We start from the raw sequence: 21,126 nt of genomic DNA, 5'->3' as shown, positions 1-21,126 counted from the left end.
TTATTCAATTAAAATTAAACTTTTATTATTTTAGTGGATTAAATATACTCTCAAACATAAATATTATTTTCAGGTATCTTAAACAAAACACTTAAAAACAAATAAAATTAATAAATTCAACATAAATATTATTTATAATTATTTTTGATATCTTATTCTCAACTTATACAAAACACTCATTTTTATAATTATTTATAATTATTTTTTATAAGTATTTTATTCTCAGATATCTTAAATAAAATATTTAAATAAATAAAATTGAAAAATTCAACGTGTGACATCTTATTCTCAAGTATCTTATTCTCAGACATCTTTAATAGAGAAGTATTCGGATATAAAATTGAAAAATTCAAGATTATGCACGAGTTATATATCTCGTAAATCAACAACCAAGAATCGAGAGATGAAGCAAGACCTAGGAAAACCCAAAATTATCCATTGAATGGCATTGACAATTCTACAATGCTACAATTATTTTGCAATTGATCATACTATTCACAATGGTATCTACAAAGGCAGCATCCATTATATCTCACAAACCAATGCTAATACCACAAATTCATGCACCAATTCTTGCAAGCCATGGAAAAGGGGGGAAAAGAGGAAGATTTACTCACCTTTAACCTCAATCACACAACTCTAATGCCTTGTATCTCAAGGGTATCAAGCTTCTTGGGCCTTTTGTAATACTTGAGCTGGAGAGAACTACAAACAACACTAACAGAAGAGGCTGCCATTGCTGCTCCTGCAATCCATGGTGGTAGCCGAAACCGAGTCGACGGGAAAAGGACTCCGGCTGCGATAGGGATGCTGAGGAGATTGTAACCAAGTGCCCAAATGTAGTTAAGACGGATCCTGGCGAATGTTTTTCTTGAAAGGTCGATGGCGGTTATGACATCCTCCAAGTTGCTTTTCATCAAGACTATGTCAGCTGCCTCAATTGCAATGTCTGTGCCTGCACCAATGGCCATTCCGACATCTGCAGCCACAAGCGCTGGCGAGTCGTTGATCCCGTCTCCTACCATTGCCACCGTATGACCCAAAGACTAGATAGATGTCAAAATTCAAAACGATGCTTAGTAAAGGTGTTAGAAAGGGGGAAAAACAGCATTAATACTATTAAATTTGTGCAAAACTTTGGTGCTAGTTTATAATTGAAACTCAAATATGGGCGAGAATCCTCTATAATCAGCAATACGAAATATATTATCGTATTTAGGCTCTCCCTTTCGAGTTTTCCCTCAAGGTTTTTAAAACGCGTCTACCAGGGAGAGCTTTCCAAACCCATATAAAGAATGTTTCGTTCTCCTCTCCAATCGATGTGGAATCTCACAATCCACTCCTTTAGGGCCTAGCATACTCGTTGGCACTCGTTCCCCTCTCCAATCGAGGTAGGTGGCATCTTGACCAAGATTATTTACATGAGTTCTCTTATTTATAATCATTTACCGAATACAGAAACATGGTAAATTACAAATAATATGGAAATAACAGTAAAAAGAAAGAATAATAAATGAATACAATATATTTACCTTATAATGAACGGTCAACTATCCTTAACACTATAGGCATCTTATTTCTTATATTCCAAACAAATATCTATCTAAACTGTGAGATCTCACGTCGATTGGAGAGGGAAACAAAACATCCCTTATAAGGATGTAGAAACCTCTCCTTAATAGACTCGTTTTAAACCATGAGGGTGATGACGATACGTAACGGACTACAACGGACAATATTTGTTAGCGGTGGGCTTGGATTGTCACAAATAGTATCAAAGTCAGGCACTGAGCGGAGTGCCAGCGAGGACGCTAGGCTTCCCAAGGGGGGGTGGCGGATTGTGAGATCCCACATCGGTTGGAGAGGGGAATGAAACATTCCTTATAAAGGTGTGGAAACCTCTCCCTAGTAAATGCATTTTAAAACTGTGAGACTGACGGCGATATGTAACGGGTCAAAGCAGACAATATATGTTAGCGGTGGGTAAACAAAGTTCTGTCACCTAAGTTTGAACTTTCGAGGCAAAAAGGGAATCTGGTTGTACCCAAATATAAAGTGGTTATAATTTATACTAAGTTTCTATTGGAGAAAACGTAGGTACCTGTAGTCTCTTCACTTCCTCAGCTTTCATGTCGGGTTTAGCTACTGCAATTATGTCATCAATCCCAACCTCATTGGCTATGGACTTCGCCGTCCCCCAATTATCACCTGTCACCATGATGGATTTAACTTTCATGGCTTCGAGTATGGAAATGACATCGCGAGCACTTGGTTTCAGTGCATCAGATATGGCAAGAACCCCGGTCAGTTTCCGATCAATGGATACCAAAATTCCAGTTTGAGCCATTTCTTCGATTTCTTTTAATATTTCTTCAGCTTCAACGGGTATGAAAATGTTCTGATCTAACATAAGACTCTTGTTGCCTGCAACTACTTCTTTGTTTTGAACGATGGCCTTTACTCCATGTCCAGTAATGGAAATAAAATCTAGTGCTTCAGGCCATGTTTGGTTATTGTCCTCTTCCTTGAACTTTTTAGCATATTCAACAATGGCTTTGGCCAATGGATGCTCGCTGTTTACCTGATTCAAATGGAGAATAAAGAAGTTGTGGAGTTATGAAATCTCTGACATAGTTTCCGTTGGTAGAAGGAAGATTTTAAGTAACCAAGTCGACCTCAGTTGCGGCAACTAGTTCATAGAATTCTTTCAGAACCATATTTTTTAGTAGCTTTGTTTTCACCACAACTGGCTTCCCGACTGTAAGAGTTCCAGTTTTGTCGAACACAATACAATTCACCTACAAGTTATTATTATTCACAGCATTATATTAAAATACTCGAGAGAACAAAGAAGAAAAATGGCCTCAAGACTATCAACGTTCATGAGTTTGTAGAACGTAAATAAGCTAACTGAATCATTCTGTTAAGCCTATATTGTGTTACTGGGAAAAGATGGAAACTAGGAAGAGGACATACTTATTCACAATTTGGGAGATCTCATGTCGATTGAGGAGGAGAACGAAACATTCTTTATAAGGGTGTAGAAACCTCTTCGTAGCCGACGCATTTTAAAAACCTTGAGAGGAAGCCCGAAAGGGAAAACCAAAAAAAGGACAATATTTGCTAGCGGTGGGCTTGGGTCGTTAAAAATGGTATCAAAGCCAGACACCGAACGATGTGTCAGCGAGGAGGCTGAGCCCCAAAGGCGAGTGGACACAAGACAGTGTGCTATGGATTGGGGGGTCCCACTTCGATAGAGAAGGGAATGAGTGCCAGCAAGAACACTGGGCCTTGAACGAGAATGGATTGTGAGATCCCATATCAGTTGGGGAAGAGAACGAAACATTCTTTATAAGGTATAGAAACCTCTCCCTAGCAGACGCGTTTTAAAAGCCTTGAGAGACGCGTTTTAAAAGCCTTGAGGGAAGCCCAAAATGGAAGCCCAAAGAGAACAATGCTAGCGGTGGGCATGGCCATTACAAAATTTGTATGGTGAATCATGTCCTCTCATCTTTGGCACAATTTTATTAAGCCAAAATGAATCAGAATTTTCAAAGCAGTAATGAAAAGGAAAAAATATATCAAAAGAGAGTTAAAGCAGGACTGGAATATTTAATAACCTTGTGAGCACTCTCTAATGCTTGGCCACCTTTAATTAAAACACCTTTTGAGGCTCCAACTCCTGTTGCAACCATGACTGCAGTTGGAGTTGCCAGGCCCAAAGCACAAGGGCATGCTATGACCATAACTGAAATGCCAAACTGGAGAGCAAGCTCAAAGCTATCCATGGAAGAAGGTATCCAGGACTTTGGGTAGCCACCATACTTCCCAGTAAGAAACCAGACGAGCCATGTTGTCAATGAAAGGACTATAACCTACACAGAGAAATCAGCATTGAACTCGCTGTTTTACATATATGGTTTCAAAGGAAAACTACAAAATCTACAGCTATAACCGCAGACAATGATCAGATTTTGCAGGTTTTCCTAATTGAAACTATGAAAATGGATTAAATCATTAAGAAAAGTTAGAGCAAGACTTAAATACCATTGGCACAAAAAACTTAGAGATGCGATCTGCAATTTTCTGAACTGGAGCTTTGGCCATTTGAGCCGATTCAACAAGTCGCACGATCTGTGAAAGGGCGCTTTCAGATCCAACGTGTGTTGCCCTCACATGTAGTACACCATTCTCATTCAAGGTGCCTCCAATCACCGTATCATCCGTTCTCTTTGCCACTGGCTTGGCTTCCCCAGTAATCATGCTTTCATTGACATGACTTTGTCCCCAAACAACAACTCCATCGGAAGCAACCTTTGCCCCTGGAATGACTTTAATTACATCATTCTTTTGTATCAACCGACTATCAATTTCTACTTCCCTAACGACGTTTCCATCATTATCAAAAGTAAGCAAGGTTGCTGTTTCAGGCACCAACTTCATAAGCTTCACAATAGCCTCTGATGTTTTTCCCTTAGCGAAGACCTCAAGATATTTCCCGAGAAGGATGAATGATATAAGCATTGAACTGGTCTCAAAGAAGTCTGTGGCCTTAAAATCACTTGAGGTTGCAGATCTTAATACCATGTAGACTGAATAAAAGTATGCTGCATTAGTCCCCAAACCAATCAAAACATCCATATTAGCAGAACCATGACGCAATGCTTTGTAAGACCCTGTATAGAACCGCCGTCCAATAATGAACTGTACGGGAGATGATAACACCCACCTCAGCAGCTCCCCAACAGTCATCATATTGACAATTTTGGCATCTAGCACATCCTTAATACCAGGTATATAAGTGAAGACCATAGAGCTTAAAAACACTGGAATTGTGAATATCAGACTCCATAAGAATGATCGGTAATATTGCTTAATTTCCTCCTTTTTATAGGCTTCTCTGCCCTGTTCTTCAGGGAATATTGTTGCCTTAAAACGACCAGATCCAGTTGATTCAATCACTTGGATTATATTCCGAGGTCCGGTGACATTTGGCTTGTAAGACAATGAAAGTTTGCTGAGTGCAGGGTCAATATTAATACCTAGAACTCCAGGAAGTGCTTCCAGAGAGCTCCCAATCACTCTCATTGAATTCTGAGATCTCACTCCATCAACTTGGAGCTGTATCTTGCTTACATCTTCTTCTGTGCTAATAAGTAAAGCTTCGAATCCAGATTCTTCAATGGCTTGGAGAAGTTGATTGTAGTTCAAAATTCTTGGATCGAAACAAACTTCTGCTTCTTCCGTGGCTAATGCAACTTGGGCGTTTTGAACTCCACGAATTGCTTGTATTGTAGATTCCAAAGTTTTGGAGCAAGAAGTGCAAGTCATTCCAATTATATGAATTCGACATCTTTCAATCATATCGTCATTGACTATACTTGCTTCAAAGCCTACATCGTTAATTGCCTCACATATTTGATCCAACTGTATGCATAGCCAAGAGAAAATAAAGAACTTAAATTCTGTGCGATCAAGAACTTGCAGTCAGTCTCAATGATCTTCACTTTGGCAGAACCATAAAGTTCGTACAAATGAAATCAAGTTGAGTTGAAAGAGTTTTAGGCTTCGTCTATTTATTTGGATCCCACTAAATTCTCTAGAGTTGAATGGTCGAGCCTTTTGCATTAAACAAACAATATAATCCCTAACAATTTTTGGCGCAATCTCGATTCAAAAAACACGCAACGTAAGCCAGCGAATACTAGTCCATCATTCAAACTATTGATTTCAAAATCACATGAAAGCGAATCCAAAACGAGACGAAAACGAAAACAAATTTAACCAAGCGAGAGAAAAGCAGAGAGACAGAGAAGATGCATACATTAACGAAGCTAGGGTAAAACTGGACTCGAGCTTTAGCATTCAAAACATCAACGACGGCTTCACGAATCCCAGGGAGTCGTTTGATCGCCTTCTCGACGGAGCCGGCACAAGCAGAGCAGGTCATTCCAGTGACGGAGAAGAACGCCGTCGACTCATTCGTCGGCAACCTATTCTCCGGTAGAGAAATCCCCGCCGGGTATTTGGGCATGGACGGATAATGAGGCCGCGGCAACAGATTACTGCTGTTCGGAAACTGAGTGCATGCTAACGACCAGAAATTGGTCGCCATGGATGAACAAACCGAGGTTTAGAGAGAGAAAGAGAAGGGTTTATGATCTGTTTGAACGAGGAAAGCAAAAGAATTGCAGAACAGCAGGGTGCAAGAATGCTTTATAAAAGTAAGCGGGAAAGTCCCCACCCTTTCTACTTTAAACCGTGCGAGTATTTATAGTTGAGCTCCATAGAAGACGTAATAAATAAATAAATAAATATATATATATATATATATATATATATATATTTTGTTGGATGATGGAAGTCCCACAACTACTAATTTAGGGAATGATCATGCATTTGTGAGAAATACAAACTCCATTGGTATGAGGCTTTTTGGGAAGCCCAAAGCAAAGCCATGAGCAGCAAAGCCATGAGCGCTTATGCTCAAAGTGGATAATATCATACCATTGTGGAGAGTCGTGTTCGTATAACATAGTATCAGAGTCGAGGGAATCATACCATTGTGAAGGGTACCGAAATATAATTTTGAATTTTTTTTAAATAAGTTTTTAAAAATTAAAAGAAACTTTGTTCGAGGGGAGGTGTTGGATGATGGAAGTCCCACATCGACTAATTTAGGGAATCATACCATTGTGGAGAGTCCGTTTTGAAGGGTACCGAAATATAATTTTGAATTTTTTTAAAATAACTTTTTAAAAATTAAAAGAAAATATTAGTGGTTTATTTATTTATTTATTTTTAATTTGAGGATATTTTTAAGACAAAATTTGATAATAATTTATTAATAAAGCAATATTATGCCTTAAATTTTAATTTAATTTTAATTTATTAACATTTATAAATAAATAAGTACATTAAGTTTATTTGTTATTAATATCAACAATTATTTTTAAATAAATGATTTTAATGCAATTAAAAAATATATATAAATATTCCTTATGATCATAAATTGAATAATAAATTGTAAAATAATAAGAAAGAATAAGTTTATGCATTGATTTGAGTCGTTTTGAAGTATATTGTGATTACTTGGATTACCGGTCCAACCAACCTAAAATTTTGGGTTGGTCCAATAACATTACAATGACCGCACCAGACCATAAAAATGAAAAAACCGACAAAAAAAACAATCGTTTTAGAGATCAAAGATCATATTTATACACAAAACTGACTACATATTCCAAATTACGAACACAAAGAAGGGGTCAAGGGTCAAATAATCATTCCGAAGTTCGTGTAACGGCCCAAATCAACCACTAGCATATATTGTTCTCTTTGGGCTTTTCCTTCTAAGCTTCTCCTCAAGATTTTTACAACGAGTTTGTTAGGGAGACGTTTCCACACCCTTATAAAGAATGCTTCGTTCTCCTCTCCAATCGTGTGAGATCTCACAACCCTTCGGGACCCAACATTCTTGCTGACACACCGCCTCGTGTCCACCCCCCTTTGGGGCTCAGCCTCCTCGCTGCCACATCGCCTCGTATCTACCTCTGATACCATTTGTAACAGCCCAAACCCACCACTAGCAGATATTGTCCTCTTTTTGGACTTTCCTTTCCGGGCTTCCTCTCAAAGTTTTTTAAACTCGTCTACTAGAGAGAGGTTTCCACACCTGTAATGCTTCTTTCTCCTCTCCAACCAATGTGGGATCTCACCGTTCATGTTTAACAATACTAACTTATAAACAAGTTCGATATGAGAAGATGTGATTCTAGATAACCAAGTCGCTACGAGCAGTGTGAAACTATTCGTCCCTTTCAAACGGTAACAGTGGGAAGGCTCGTTCGATAACAAATTCGTTTCCCTTAGATTTTCGATCCACGGAATCACAATTTACACAAAAAAAAAAAAAAAAAAACACAGAATTTGGACCTATACTGTTTTTTTACAACAAAACAATCTTAAAAACAACAAATTTAAAACAAAAAAACATCTATATGCACACCTAAACTTTGTTAATTTTGAAGAATAAACAACAATGGCAAGACTATGAACCAAACTGTTAAGATCCAAGAATTGAGATGATAAAGTGAAAGAACCTCTTTGCGATCGTTAACAGATGGAGAGTTTCGGTGAGACGGGAGACCCCTCGCTGCTTCGGTATTCACCACACCAAGCGTCCTGAACCTGAGCTGCAAACTGCAAATTCCAGAGAACATCTTCAATGGAAGGTCTTGTGAATGGATCCTTGAGCAGACACCTGACACAAACTTCCATCATTGTCTTCAACGATTGGTCTATGCATTCGTTTTGAACGCCGGGATCGACTATGCTCTTTCGAGCGACACTGTCTGATGAAATGGCTTCTTGTATCTGTATGTATGCATCAAAGAACATCATAACGAGAACATATGAACCTCGAAACTTCATTGTAACAGCCCAAGTCGACTACTAGCAGATATTGTCCGTTTTGGCCCGTTACGTATTGTCGTTAGCCTCATGGTTTTAAAACGTGTCTGCTAGGGAGAGGTTTCCACACCCTTATAAGGAATGCTTCGTTCCTCTCTCCAACCAATGCGGGATCTCACAATCCACCCCCTTGGGGGCCAGCGTCCTCACTGGCACACCGTTCAGTACTTGACTCTGATACCATTTAAAACAGCCCAAACCCACCGCTAGTAGATATTGTCCGCTTTGGCCCGTTACGTATCGTCGTCAGCCTCACGGTTTTAAAACGCGTCTACTAGGGAGAGGTTTCCACACCCTTAGAAAGAATGCTTCGTTCTACTCTCCAGCCAATATGGGATCTCACAATCCACCCCCTTGGGGGCCCAGCGTCCTCGCTAGCACACCATTCGGTGCTTGACTCTGATACCATAAGTAACAGTCCAAGCATACTGCTAGCGATATTGTCCATTTTGGTCCGTTACGTATCGCCGTCAACCTCACGATTTTAAAACGCGTCTGTTGGGAGAGGTTTCTATACCCTTATAAGGAATGCTTCGTTCCCCTCTCCAACCAATGTGAGATCTCACAATCCACCCCCTTGGAGGCCAAGCATCCTTGCTAGCACACTGTTCTGTGCCTAGCTCTGATACCATTTGTAACAGCCTAAGCCCACCACTAACAGATATTGTCCGCTTTGGCTCGTTACGTATCGCCGTCAGCCTCACGGTTTTAAAACGCATCTACTAGGGAGAGGTTTCCACACCCTTACAAGGAATTCTTCGTTCCCCTCTCCAACCAATGTAGAATCTCACATTCATAGAGTGACACACACGCACATGCACGTACACAAAAAGCAACGTATTCTCTATTACCTTCTCTCTTAACACGTTAATTTCGCCTTTCGATTTGAAGGCTCGTCCACGGATGATTTCTAATAATATTACTCCAAAGTCATAGATGTCAGCTTGAGCTTCTTGATTGATCCTGTGAAGTAACAAAAGAGAGAGTCAACTTCATAGAGCAGTATGGGGTAGACAAGAGGATAGAAGAGCTGTTTTTGTTGGATAATTCATGTCATGTCCCGCTGTACTATGCTAGAGTGCCATCAACCTTTCATTGTCACAGCAATCTTTCGATCCACCAGAAGATTTTCCCCGACTAACCTGAGAAGTTAACCGGGTCGTTACGAACCAGAACGAACAAAACAAGCCAAGGAGGTGAATAGACTGCCCAACAGAAAAAAAAACGTCTTCGTTGTACCTCGGCCATGCTCTCAGCCATTAGAGGAAGGTTGTAGCTGCTAATTTTTGCAACAAGGTTTTGATCCAGTAATACATCAGTTATTTTAATTTTATTTGAATATACACCAGCAACTGTATGCAAAAACTGGAGGCCTTTCGCTATTCCGACCGCTGCTGCTATACGTTGTGTCCAAGTAAGCGATCGTCGCGAATGTCTTTCTGCAATGCATACATAGCACTAAGTTTGAATAGTGAAAATGCAGAAATAATGAGAAGCAAACTATTAATGTTCATAAAGTACCAGATATCCAGCTTTTCAGAGTGCCATTAGGCACGTATTCGAAGACGAGAAATATTCTGCTGACACTTGAATCGTCCAGATACAACTCAAAGCAGTGTCCGAGAGCGCTAACCAAATGACGGTGTCTGAGTTTCGAGATAAGGTCGATATGATGCGTGAAGTTTTGGGTGCTATATCTTCTTTTCATTTTAAGGCATCTAATGGCAACAAAAGAACCATCCTTCAGCCGACCTCGGTATATCTGATAACAAAAAAGGAAGGACTAAGTCTTTGATGAACAGTTTTTCTTTACTAATCAGAGTGATAATGCAAGATATCAAGTGTACAAAAAGCACTTCATCCACAACAAAGTTTTCATACCAACATAAAGGAATATATGATAGAACTGTTTGTTTGAAATTGAAACTATGGAAACCGAAGCAAGAGAAGTTTCTGTGTGAGATCTCACGTTGGTTTGGGAGGAGAACGAAACATTCTTTATAAGGGTGTGGAAACCTCTCTCTAGAAGATGCGTTCTAAAAACCTTGAGGGGAAGCCCGAAAGGGAAATTCCAAAGAGAACAATATCTGCTAGCGGAGGGCTTGGGCTGTTACAAATGGTACCAGAGCCAAACATTGGGCGATGTGCCAACGAGGAGTTTGAACCCCTAAGGGGTGGACACAAGGCGGTGTGCCAACAAGGACGCTGGGCCCCGAAGGGGAGTGGATTGTGGGTCTCACATCGACTGGAGAAGAGAACGAATGATAATGAGGGCGCTGAGCCTCAAAGGGGGGTAGATTGTGAGATCTCACATTGGTTTGGGAGGAGAACGACGCATTCTTTATAACGGTGTGGAAACCTCTCCCTAGAAGATGCGTTTTAAAAACCTTGAGAAGAAGCTCGAAAGAGAGAGCCCAAAGAGGACAATATCTACTAGCAGTGAGCTTAGGATGTTACAAATGGTATCAGAGCCAGACATCGGGTAATGTGCCAACGAGGAGGCTAAACCCCGAAGGGGGGTGGACACAAGGCGATGTGCCAGCAAGGATGCTGGGCCCTGAAGGGGGGTGGATTGGGGAGTCCCACATCGATTGGAGAAGGGAACAAGTGTCAACGAGGATGCTGGACCTAGAGGTGGATTGTGAGATCCTACATCAGATGGAGAGGAGAACGAAGCATTCTTTATAAGAGTGTAGAAACCTCTCCCTAGAAGACGTGTTTTAAAAACCTTAAGGGGAAGCTCAAAAGGGAAAACCCAAAGAGGACAATATCTGTAACGGTGGGCTTGGGTCATTACAAATGGTATCAAAGCTAGACACCAGGCGATGTGCCAGCGAGGAGGCTAAACCTCCAATGAGGGTGGACACGAGGTGGTGTGTCAACAAGGACGCTTGGCCCCGAAGGGGTGGCTTGGGTGATCCCACACCGATTGGAGAAGGGAACGAGTGTCAACGAGGACGCACACATCATGCTCTTATTCAAAATGAAAGAGTTGGGTATCATAAACAAGATTTGGTTATACCTGTCCTTGAGAACCTTCACCCATGAAAGCAGAAGAGTCAAAGTTATTAGTAGCTTCCTCAATCTCTTCATAAGAGAGCACTCTATAAGTTGAAAGGCCAAGTGGAGCAAACTTCATTGTCTGAGATATATACCCTGAAAGTGAGGCAAGAAAGAGCAAATTTGGAGTCAAACTTTTGTAAGCATTAAAAAACTCAAATCAGATAGTTTCTTTCCACACACGAACGTGTGGAGGCACGTGCAGGTAGAGAGAACGTCGCTCTCAAGAACTAGTACACCCTGTTCTTGAAATCCGAACGCAGCTAAACTAAAGGTAGATAAGAAAAAATGATCTTACTTGCATCAGAGAACAGCTTTGATGTGTATTCAGCAGAAGGATTCTCTATTATTAAAGTCGTTCGAGGTTTTTTCGTCGTATTCTTCTCATTTTTCCTTCTTACTACAAAGAAACCAATGCCAAGTAACACAATCACTCCAACGACACCGCCAACGATACTCAGGGCAAGAACAGCCTTACGAGATCGGTCTTTCTTCTTTCCCTCAGCTACAATGCCCACAGCTAACGCTTCGTTTAGACAAAATGAAACAGGATGCTGCTGTTGTTCTTCAGTGACGAGACAATTCCTAGCATACAAGACAACCCTGTTCTTATTATCTGATAGCAGACACTTTGGCAAGCTTCCAGTCAAAAGATTTGACGATAAATCCACAAATTTAAGTTCATCATTGCAAGAAATATTATCAAAAACCATTCCTGTGAGCTTGTTCCTTGATATATTGAGATACGAAAGAGACTGTAGCGAAAACAATACCGGTGGCAACGGCCCAACCAACGAATTCAAAGAGACGTCGAGATATTGAAGCTGGTAAAACGAGTTAACTTCAGCAGGGATACTCGACCTGAACTTGTTTCTACTCAGTTTAAGGGTAACTAGCTTATTTCCAAGCTGAGGGAATTGAGGTCCAAAGCCATTATCTTCCAATTCGAGCACTTGAAGGTTCGTCAAAGTGCTAAGATCAGGCAACTCCCCATAAAAATGGTTATGTGAAAGTGAAAGAACTCTAAGATTTTCCAGCTCACTCAGTGAATTGGGCAAAGATCCATTTAGAACATTGTGTTTCAAGCTCAAAACAGTAAGCAGCGGAAGCGCACGGAACCATTCAGGAAGCTGGCCTGCAAGCATGTTACCATCGAGTATAAGCGTCCGAAGGCCTGATAGCAACGATATCTCTTGAGGGATGCCACCATATAGGAAGTTCGAGCTCATGTTTAGTATTTCCAGAGATGATAAATGAGCTATTCTACCAGGAATTGAACCCCATAAACCAAGAGAAACTAATGTAAGGACTTTCAAATCTGGAAGCTTAACAAGGGTATTAACGAACGCGTTCATCGAAAAGTTACGAGGTAATAGAACAGCTCCTTTCTTGCCGATTATATGCAACTGGGTCATGTTTCCTCCATAGCATACAACAGTCACAGAAGAATCTGGTTCCAAGTTGCAAAAATCTGTGTTGTTATTCCAGGTACTTAACACAGCTGGGAAGTTCAGGAGTTGCTGTATTCTTAGAAGCGTCCGAGTCTGCGACGATTGCTGTGAAAAACCGATTCTAACTAAAAGGACGACGATAACTAGAAGCACAGAATTATGAACTACTTGAGCCATTGTTCCTATGAACAGAACCAGGTGATGAATGACAGTGAACTAGATCTCAGAAGCCAGTAAATTCGAGCAGCTTGTACCGTATCGACACTGCTCCGAACGGAAACGACGTTGCTTAGAACTACCCTGAAGCAGAATATGATAACAAGCAGAGTTAACATTCAATTAGAAACAAGAACTCCTTAACTTGACAAGCCAAATGTGAATATCAGAGACTCCTCGTGACAACAAACAATCTTTTGAACTGAAAAAAGAAAGATCAAGCACAGCCAGGAGTTGTAAGTTCATCTACACTCAAGAACTTCATAGAAAATGAAGAACAAACAACTATATGAAGTTATTCACCACAAAACTCCAAGATCCTCAACAAACAAAGCCACAGTTCTATAACCAACAATGTTCAAACCCAGCAGAAATTTGATCCCACGTCGGTTGGGGAGGAGAACGAAACACTCTTTATAAGGGTGTTTACGCGTTGGAAAGCCAAAGAGGACAATATCTGCAAGCGGTGGGCTGGGCTGAGACGATGATTAAAAAAAACCCAGAAAGCTCATTTGAATCCAAAACACCACAGGTCTTGCAGATAACCCATTTGGGCAAAACAAAAGAAATTTGAGCCATACATTCATAAAACACTCAAGAAGAAGCTCCTATGACACAATTTACAGAAGAACCCGTTCAAATAAGTCGGTTTCTATCATAATACATGCCAGGACAAATCAGTGACATAGTTTCAGCAAAATACCTCAAAACCCAGATGCCAAAAACAACAAAACAGACAGTGAAATCACAGAAACAGACACACCACTGATGTTCTTCCACATTCAAGAAATTTCACGACAAATTTCATCTTACCCACTTCAAATTTCCGGTTAATCAAGATGATAACGAATGAACTTTATGATAATCATCCATGAGATAGTCATAAAGACAAAAGGCGAGCTCTGACTGGGATGAAAAAGCAAAAGGAGGCGAAAGATTCCTGCAGAGAAAAAGAAAGAGTACGTCGTCTTTATTCCCTGTATGCGACATAATCGAACTTGGAGAGATATTAAATTCAGAAGAAATAGGATCGGAATGGTATTAGAACTGGAGGTGGGTCGATGATTTTTGGCACAGAGTGCAATGTGAGGCCTCGCTTTCGTTGATGGGTGCGATGATACTTTAGAATTCTGTGGTTTTTGTCAGATTTTGGAATGGAGGAATGTGGGTGGTCCCTTTGCTTCCAAATCTGTTGCTTTTGCCGCCTTTCTTCTGCTCCCATTGCCATTTTCATTGCACTGTTGCTACCCATTTTTACAAAACGTCTATATTTACAATCGAATCCAAGCTTCAATGTTCTTACAATAAAGTATGCCCAAATTTCTCATAATTATAGATTTAAATATGTCGGTGACAGATCAAATTACATATATTGTTCGACCAAAGCTGTTTCAAAATAGTATAAAGTTTTTATTTTTATAATTTTTTTATATATAATTAGTGGAAGAAAAGTTGGATGAACATGCCTAATGAAATGAGACATTCCACCAGCTTTTATCTCATTCATTTTAAACAATTGGACGGGATCTCGTAATCCATCCTCTTCAGGGCCCAACGTCCTCGTTGGCACTCGTTCTTCTCTCCCGTCGATGTGGGATCTCACAATTCACCTCCTTTCAAGGCTTAGCGCCTTTGCTAGCATTCGTTCATCTCTCCAATTGTTGTGGGGTTTCACAATCCATCGCCCTTCAGGACCAAAAGTCCTCGCCGAATCACTGCCCAGTGTCTCGCTAGCACACTACTAACTGAGATTGTCCTCTTTGACTTTCCCTTTCGGGATACCCCTCAAAGTTTTAAAAACGTGTATGTTAGGGAGAGGTTTTCACACCCTTATAAAGAATGCTTAGCTCCACTCTCCAACCAATGTGGGATCTCACAATCCACCCCTGACACTCGTTCCTATCTCCGGCTGATGTGGGACCTCACAATTTACTTTAAGGTAAAGATGTCAAATGCTGAGTTTTCGTCTTTTGTAACATTCATATTAGTGGTTTTAGGCATCTTTTTTAAGTTTGTAAGAACGACTTCACCTTTTTGTATTCTTAAATAGATAACGGTATTTAATGTTCTTGATAATCAGCCTCACACGGTACATTAAGTTTATGATACAGATTTAATCCATAGGGTTGATTTTTTCCTGACTTTTACGCTCAAATGTCAAAATTCTCGAGAGAGATATTAATGACATCTACGAAAAAAAAAAAGTGTCATAGAAGAGCTCGTTGGAATATTAATGTTGTTTTAGGAGGACCCGAGTAAAGAAAAGACCTATGCCCTACATGTGTAATGAGAGGGACCTTTAGACCTAGTTGAAGGTATGAAAAGACAAAAATGCCCCTTTGTTGAGCATGGCACATGGTTGATACCTAGGGGTACTTTTGGCAACTAATGGAGCTAGGTCATGTGCCAAAGCTCAAAATGTCCCTCCATGCAACCCACTTCCAAGTTGTCCAAATCTCTTTGTTTTGTGGAGGAGAGTTGGCTTTGAATTTAGACCTAAAAGTATTGATATCATAGCTTTAGACCTAAAGTGGTAATTTACTTTAATGAAGCATCAAAATCTTTGGCTTAATTATTTTTTAATCCTTTTTAGGAGTATTATAATTAATTCAAATTTGAAATAATATCGGGATGATTACGTTATTTAAATTTATTAGAATATATTAAGATTGTCGATCATTGTTAGCTCGAGCATTGTCCACCATGATCGGTATCAGTTAGGAGAACATTTCATGTGGTTTCGCTTTAGTCGGTGTTGGGTTTCGATTGTCGACTACTATAGATGACATAAGAAAGGTGTAGTCGTTAGTAAGGATCTTTTCTCTCTCGATTTTTGGGTTGGATCCAATCAAATAGTTTCCTATTATTTTTCTCGATAGTCGTGTGATTCAAGGTGTTTGACATTGTTGCTTGCCGTCAGAAGGGGCTTCATCGTCGCAAATCCATCACTGGAGCTCTATTGTTGTCGATCTATACATTCGTTGAAGGAGGAGAGACAACAACATAGGATGACGAGCGAGGAAGATGACGACCAAAAGAAATCAAGTCAAGTCCAGCCTCGACTTTGGTCCAAACCCATAGGTTAATAACCCAATTCAAAGTTCAAGCCCTCCTACACACTAAGTAGTAGCCCAAAGCTCACATGCGAACCAAGTGACACAGTCAAGTTTGCCTTTCATGTATGTAACTTCGTTCGGCTCGTTGCAAGCGTCCACCAATTTAAGATGAATCAAAATTGACCTAAAAGACTATGCTTGCTCACTTTCATGCAAATTACAATCGTCCATCAATCAACAAACACTTTGTCACTGTCGTAAAGAAATAATACGTAATATTAAATGTTTGTCTAATGTCTTGTTACAGTTGATTATATGCTATGTTAAAAATCAATAGACTTAGTCATGTTTGTATGAATACTAGACTATGTCACCACGTTGAAGAGCTGTGGCACGATGAGGTCAACTATAGGGTGGAAATATGAGAGTGCATGAACCTCTTAGAATCATTTGGTAGTTCAAGTACACTAACGAGTGACACCGTCTACAACACAAGTAGAGCCTACGATTATGGCCCTAATATTGTAAATGTTTCAGACATTGGAATAGTTGATTTTACTCGTGTTGAAGAGATGTAGCAAGATGAGCCCAACCATAGGGATGATGAAATATGAGAGTGCATGAACTCCCTTAGGATCATTTGGTAGTTCAGGTACACTAACCAGTGATACCGTCTGCAACACAAGCCGAGCCTAGGCCCTAATGTTGTAAGTGTTTCAGACATTGGAACAGTTGGTTTTACTCACGTTGAAGAGCGGTGGCAGGATGAGGCCAACTATAGGGATGGGGAAATATGAGAATCATTTGGTAGTTCAAGTACACTAACCAGTGACATTAAATGTTTCAAACATTGAAACAGTTGGTTTTACCAGCATGATGAGGCCAACTATAGGGATCGGGAAATATGAGAGTGCACGAACCCCCTTAGGATCATTTGGTAGTTCAAGTATACTAACCAATGATACCGCCTGCCACACAAGCCGAGCCTACGATTATGGCCCTAGTGTTGTAAATGACTCAGACATTGGAACAGTTCGCTTTACTCAGACTTGATAATTGTTACGTTTCATTCCATTTGGACGAATTGAAAAATACATTTTATGACGGCTCTAACTCAACTTCTCATCTAATTCAACTTGAGTCTACACTCGACCATTTTCTACTATGCTCGACTCTTTTAAGGGAAGATGGTAGAACACAAATCAATGGATTTTGAAGGAACACAATAAACAATAAGACAAGCTCAACAAATCCAAAAAGAACACAACAAAATATAGGATGGAAGGTAAGAACTTTTGTGAAAATTAAGGAACACAAGAGAATGAACATCTCAAATGAACACAATAAAAAAAACATATCACAACTTTGTAACCATTTTTATATACAAGTTTAGCTTTTGGAGACACACTACAGTCAAAAAGGAGGCTTAATTAAGTGTCAATAATCTGAGGTCCTAAGTATTCTATTCCATCCATGTGGGAGTTTTCTGGTACCTCAATCTCTTCTAACCATCCATGTCCTTCACCCTCTTCTTCTGTCAGTGCCACGTCACTATCTGCATGTCAGAACATTACCATAAGAACAATGCAACATAAGAACAAAGCTTGTGAATCCATTTGAAAACAAAGCTATTGAAGCGGATGCTTACTTGGGAACGAGGCATAGGGATGTTCCTTATAATATGAACAATCTCGACCGTCCTCCATGGAATAAGGAGGTCCGATCACATCGAGCACCGCACATGGCGTTACAGCAGTGAACGAGTGGATGTTGCCTCCTGTTGTTGGGTACAAAACAGAGGTCCTGCAGGGCGAGGTGAAGACGGAGTCGGTCTTCAGCTTTGCTAATCTTTCTGCAAAGCAAAACAGTCCATCAGCACTTTCGGGTTGATTTTCACGAGAGATTCATGTTTATAATAAGAAAGTTTCGAGGCGCTCACTTTGATGAGGTTGGGCAGGATCGTCGGTGTTCGTTGGATCGACCCAATCATATGATTTGATGTGCATTTTCCCCAACAGAAGTTTACTGAAAACAGTCATTCCTGGATGGTTGTGTAAAGGGATTACACCAGTTGCTGGGAGGAAGAAGATGCATAACTGCATAAAAGTGGGGGAAATGCCATCAGAAATTTGAACAAAGCAAACCCGAAACAGTATGATCTCGACTAATAAGTAAGGAATCGGTTGTTAACGTGAGCGGACAAGAGGAATGACGAACAACCCTACATTAGCCCCTCGGCCAACCCTATAAGGTAAAGCTAAAGGTAGCTTGTCTCTCCCTAGGGATGAGAACAAAGTGGAAACGGTCTCAAAAAGGGTTCGGTTGTTCACCATTCCCTTACGTGACCGAGTGGTGGCGCTGCTAACAAATTGCTAGTCATTTTCGAGAATAAGGTGAGCTAAAGGTAGCTTGTCTCCCCCAAGAGGCGAGAACTAACTATTGAGAACAAAGTGGAAATGGTCTTAACAAAGGGTCGGTTGTTTGACATTCCCTTACGTGACCGAGTGGTGGCGCTGCTAACAAATGGCTAGTCTTTTCCGAGACTAAGGTGGAGCTAAAGGTAACTTCGTTGAAAACAAAGCGGAAATGGTCCTAACAAGGGTTCGGTTGTTCGTGAGAGCTAGGCGTATATAACAACACGTGCTTTAAACGAAAAGCGGCCCGAAACTAGTGAAGGCACTACATTAAGCTTACCGAGAAATTGTCACACTTGTATATGGTAGTGCATGTTACTCTAGGGGATGATCCTTTGACTTGAACATTGGGATTGAAAAACTGCAAATTACTACTAAGTCCAACGTCTTCTGCCTTCATATTATCTGCAGCATCCAAAAACAAAGAAATTATAATTATCAAAGATGTTCATGTTCGCAACGTAAAAAAACACTACTATACAAGCCCACCGCTAGCAGATATTGTCCACTTTGACCCATTACATATTGTCGTCAGCCTCACGGTTTTAAAACACGTCTATTAAGGATAGGTTTCTATACCCTTAAAAAAAGGCTTCGTTCTCCTCTCCGATCGATGTAGAATCTCACAGAAGAAGTCGTTTATATCTTCCTCTCTTGGTGGGTCTAAGTCAAGATATAAATAATCCTAAGAGCATAGGGCTGACATGAACATAAAAAGCATGATTTGATATGACAAATCACTAAAGGGAAGTCGTTTCTATTACGTATCGTTGTTAGCCTCACAATTCTAAATGCGTATGGCTGGAGAGAGGTTTCCACACCCTTATAAGAAATGTTTCGTTCTCCTCTCCAACCAACGTGGGACCTTACAATCCACCCTCATTGGGACCCAGTGTCCTTGCTCGCACATTGCCTAATGTCTAGCTCTAATACCATTTGTAACCGACTATATCCGCTGTTTTGGCCTGTTATATATTGCCATCAACCTCACGGTTTTAAAACTCGTCTGCTAAGGAGAGGTTTCCACACCCTTATAAGAACCGCTTCGACGCTAAAACTAGAGAACTTTCCACGCCATGACACTTAGACAAGAATGTAAAGACAAGGAAATCAAAGAATCAACTGGGCCCAACTAAGCTAAGTTCATAGAGATTCAAGAACAACAAAAGAATCAAATGGAAATATATTGAATCTGAAACATACCAAGAATGCGACAGAGCTTATCAACATCACAAGGCAATGGAACGGTTCCAGGGCCTTTGAACACATCCCTGCAAGAAACAAAGAGTTCCTGAAGCGCCATAGGAACCACTGGAACAGACCGCTTCATCCTTCTACATTTCCTCTTCTTAATATCCCTTTTCACATACTGAACCTTATTCACATGCCCAATTCTAATACTCCCTCGATCCACCGCTCTCGTTTCCGTCGTCATTAGAACACAACAGCAAAGACCCTCCTCTGTTTCCCCTCAAAAACCTTCCCCAACGACAAAGAATTAGCCACAAAACAGAACGATTCAATCCCAAATCAGAAACCCAGATACGAAAAACGATGAACGATGCAGAAACACGATCTGGGTCGTCGTGTAATAGGCAGAAGAATCAAAAAAAATTAAGAGAAACGAAAATGGGTTCGTCCAAAACAAGAAACCAGAGACGAACAAATCAGAAACCCAGACACGAAAAACGCCGAACGATGCAGAAACACGATCTGGGTCGTCGTGTATAAGGCAGAAGAATCAAAAAATTAAGAGAAACGAAAATGGGGTTCGTCCAAAACAAGAAACCAGAGACGAACAAGTACAAAAACAGAACGATTCAATCCCAAATCAGAAACCCAGATACAAAAAATGTCGAACGATACAGAAACGCGATCTGGGTCGTCGTGTATAAGGCAGAAGAATCAAAAAACGAAAATGGGTTCGTCCAAAACAAAGAAACCAGAGACGAACAAGTAGAAAAACAGAAAATCCGGGTAAGAAAAGCAAGAAAATGAGGATGTAAGAACAGTAAGAGGAAGTGGGATAAGATATTAATAATAAATAGAAACAAGAACAGAGGATTAAAAGGGGGAAAACCAGGGGCCATGAAGAACAGGGGAATTGCTTCGGTAGAATGACTGTTCATTCTGGGGGAGACTAAAAAAGTGGATAAAATAAAGAGAAAAGCGAAGAAAGGGAGAGAAATGTGCTTGGAGGGGTTGGGTGGCCGCCCCTAAGATTAAGAGGAAACTGGCGGTAAGCGGAACCTGGTTTTGGGGATTGGGAAACAAGCGGTGGGATTTGACTGTTGTAGCCCTAACAATGGCGGATTTTTGCAAAAGGATCTAAGGAATTTTCTTCCCTCTTTTGAGGGTAGAGAAGAAGTAAACGCCATTAACGACCAATAAGAAGCAAGAAATGAGCTACGAACACCTTCAAACGCAGGGAATTGAAGCAATTTCCTTTTGGAATAT

At 40.4% G+C, this 21,126-nt stretch overlaps 3 protein-coding genes across 6 annotated transcripts; all 3 read right to left on the bottom strand.

The window, feature by feature from the left end:
• Positions 1 to 327: 327 nt before the first annotated feature.
• LOC111782170 (putative copper-transporting ATPase HMA5) lies at positions 328 to 6,234 on the bottom strand. Of its 2 annotated transcripts, XM_023662981.2 has the most exons (6): positions 5,825 to 6,234; positions 4,048 to 5,427; positions 3,621 to 3,875; positions 2,676 to 2,798; positions 2,102 to 2,581; positions 328 to 1,046 (listed from the first exon to the last, which is right to left on the bottom strand). In XM_023662981.2, exons 1-6 carry the CDS (start codon positions 6,113 to 6,115, stop codon positions 630 to 632), a joined length of 2,946 nt encoding a protein of 981 aa, XP_023518749.2. In that variant the 5' UTR covers positions 6,116 to 6,234; the 3' UTR covers positions 328 to 629. The 2 variants fall into 2 exon arrangements, with proteins under 2 accessions (XP_023518749.2, XP_023518750.2); XM_023662982.2 differs by lacking the exon at positions 2,676 to 2,798.
• A 1,612-nt stretch (positions 6,235 to 7,846) lies between these two features.
• LOC111782168 (Leucine-rich repeat protein kinase family protein) lies at positions 7,847 to 14,426 on the bottom strand. 3 transcript variants are annotated; one of them, XM_023662977.2, is made up of 8 exons: positions 13,903 to 14,426; positions 11,831 to 13,283; positions 11,495 to 11,628; positions 9,994 to 10,234; positions 9,712 to 9,911; positions 9,562 to 9,614; positions 9,324 to 9,435; positions 7,847 to 8,376 (listed from the first exon to the last, which is right to left on the bottom strand). In XM_023662977.2, exons 2-8 carry the CDS (start codon positions 13,158 to 13,160, stop codon positions 8,116 to 8,118), a joined length of 2,331 nt encoding a protein of 776 aa, XP_023518745.2. In that variant the 5' UTR covers positions 13,161 to 13,283; positions 13,903 to 14,426; the 3' UTR covers positions 7,847 to 8,115. The 3 variants fall into 3 exon arrangements, with proteins under 3 accessions (XP_023518745.2, XP_023518744.2, XP_086976382.1); XM_023662976.2 differs by having other exon boundaries at positions 14,013 to 14,426; XM_087120256.1 differs by lacking the exon at positions 13,903 to 14,426 and adding an exon at positions 13,503 to 13,851.
• Positions 14,427 to 17,568: 3,142 nt separating this feature from the next.
• LOC111782169 (plant cysteine oxidase 2) lies at positions 17,569 to 21,126 on the bottom strand. Its single transcript, XM_023662980.2, has 5 exons — positions 19,873 to 21,126; positions 18,950 to 19,074; positions 18,195 to 18,351; positions 17,904 to 18,107; positions 17,569 to 17,810 (listed from the first exon to the last, which is right to left on the bottom strand). Exons 1-5 carry the CDS (start codon positions 20,102 to 20,104, stop codon positions 17,686 to 17,688), a joined length of 843 nt encoding a protein of 280 aa, XP_023518748.2. The 5' UTR covers positions 20,105 to 21,126; the 3' UTR covers positions 17,569 to 17,685.

This window comes from Cucurbita pepo, chromosome 19 (assembly GCF_057944985.1).
Source record: "Cucurbita pepo subsp. pepo isolate OVF chromosome 19, ASM5794498v1, whole genome shotgun sequence".
Lineage (NCBI taxonomy): Eukaryota > Viridiplantae > Streptophyta > Magnoliopsida > Cucurbitales > Cucurbitaceae > Cucurbita > Cucurbita pepo.
This window is presented reverse-complemented; position numbering and strand designations above follow the sequence as displayed.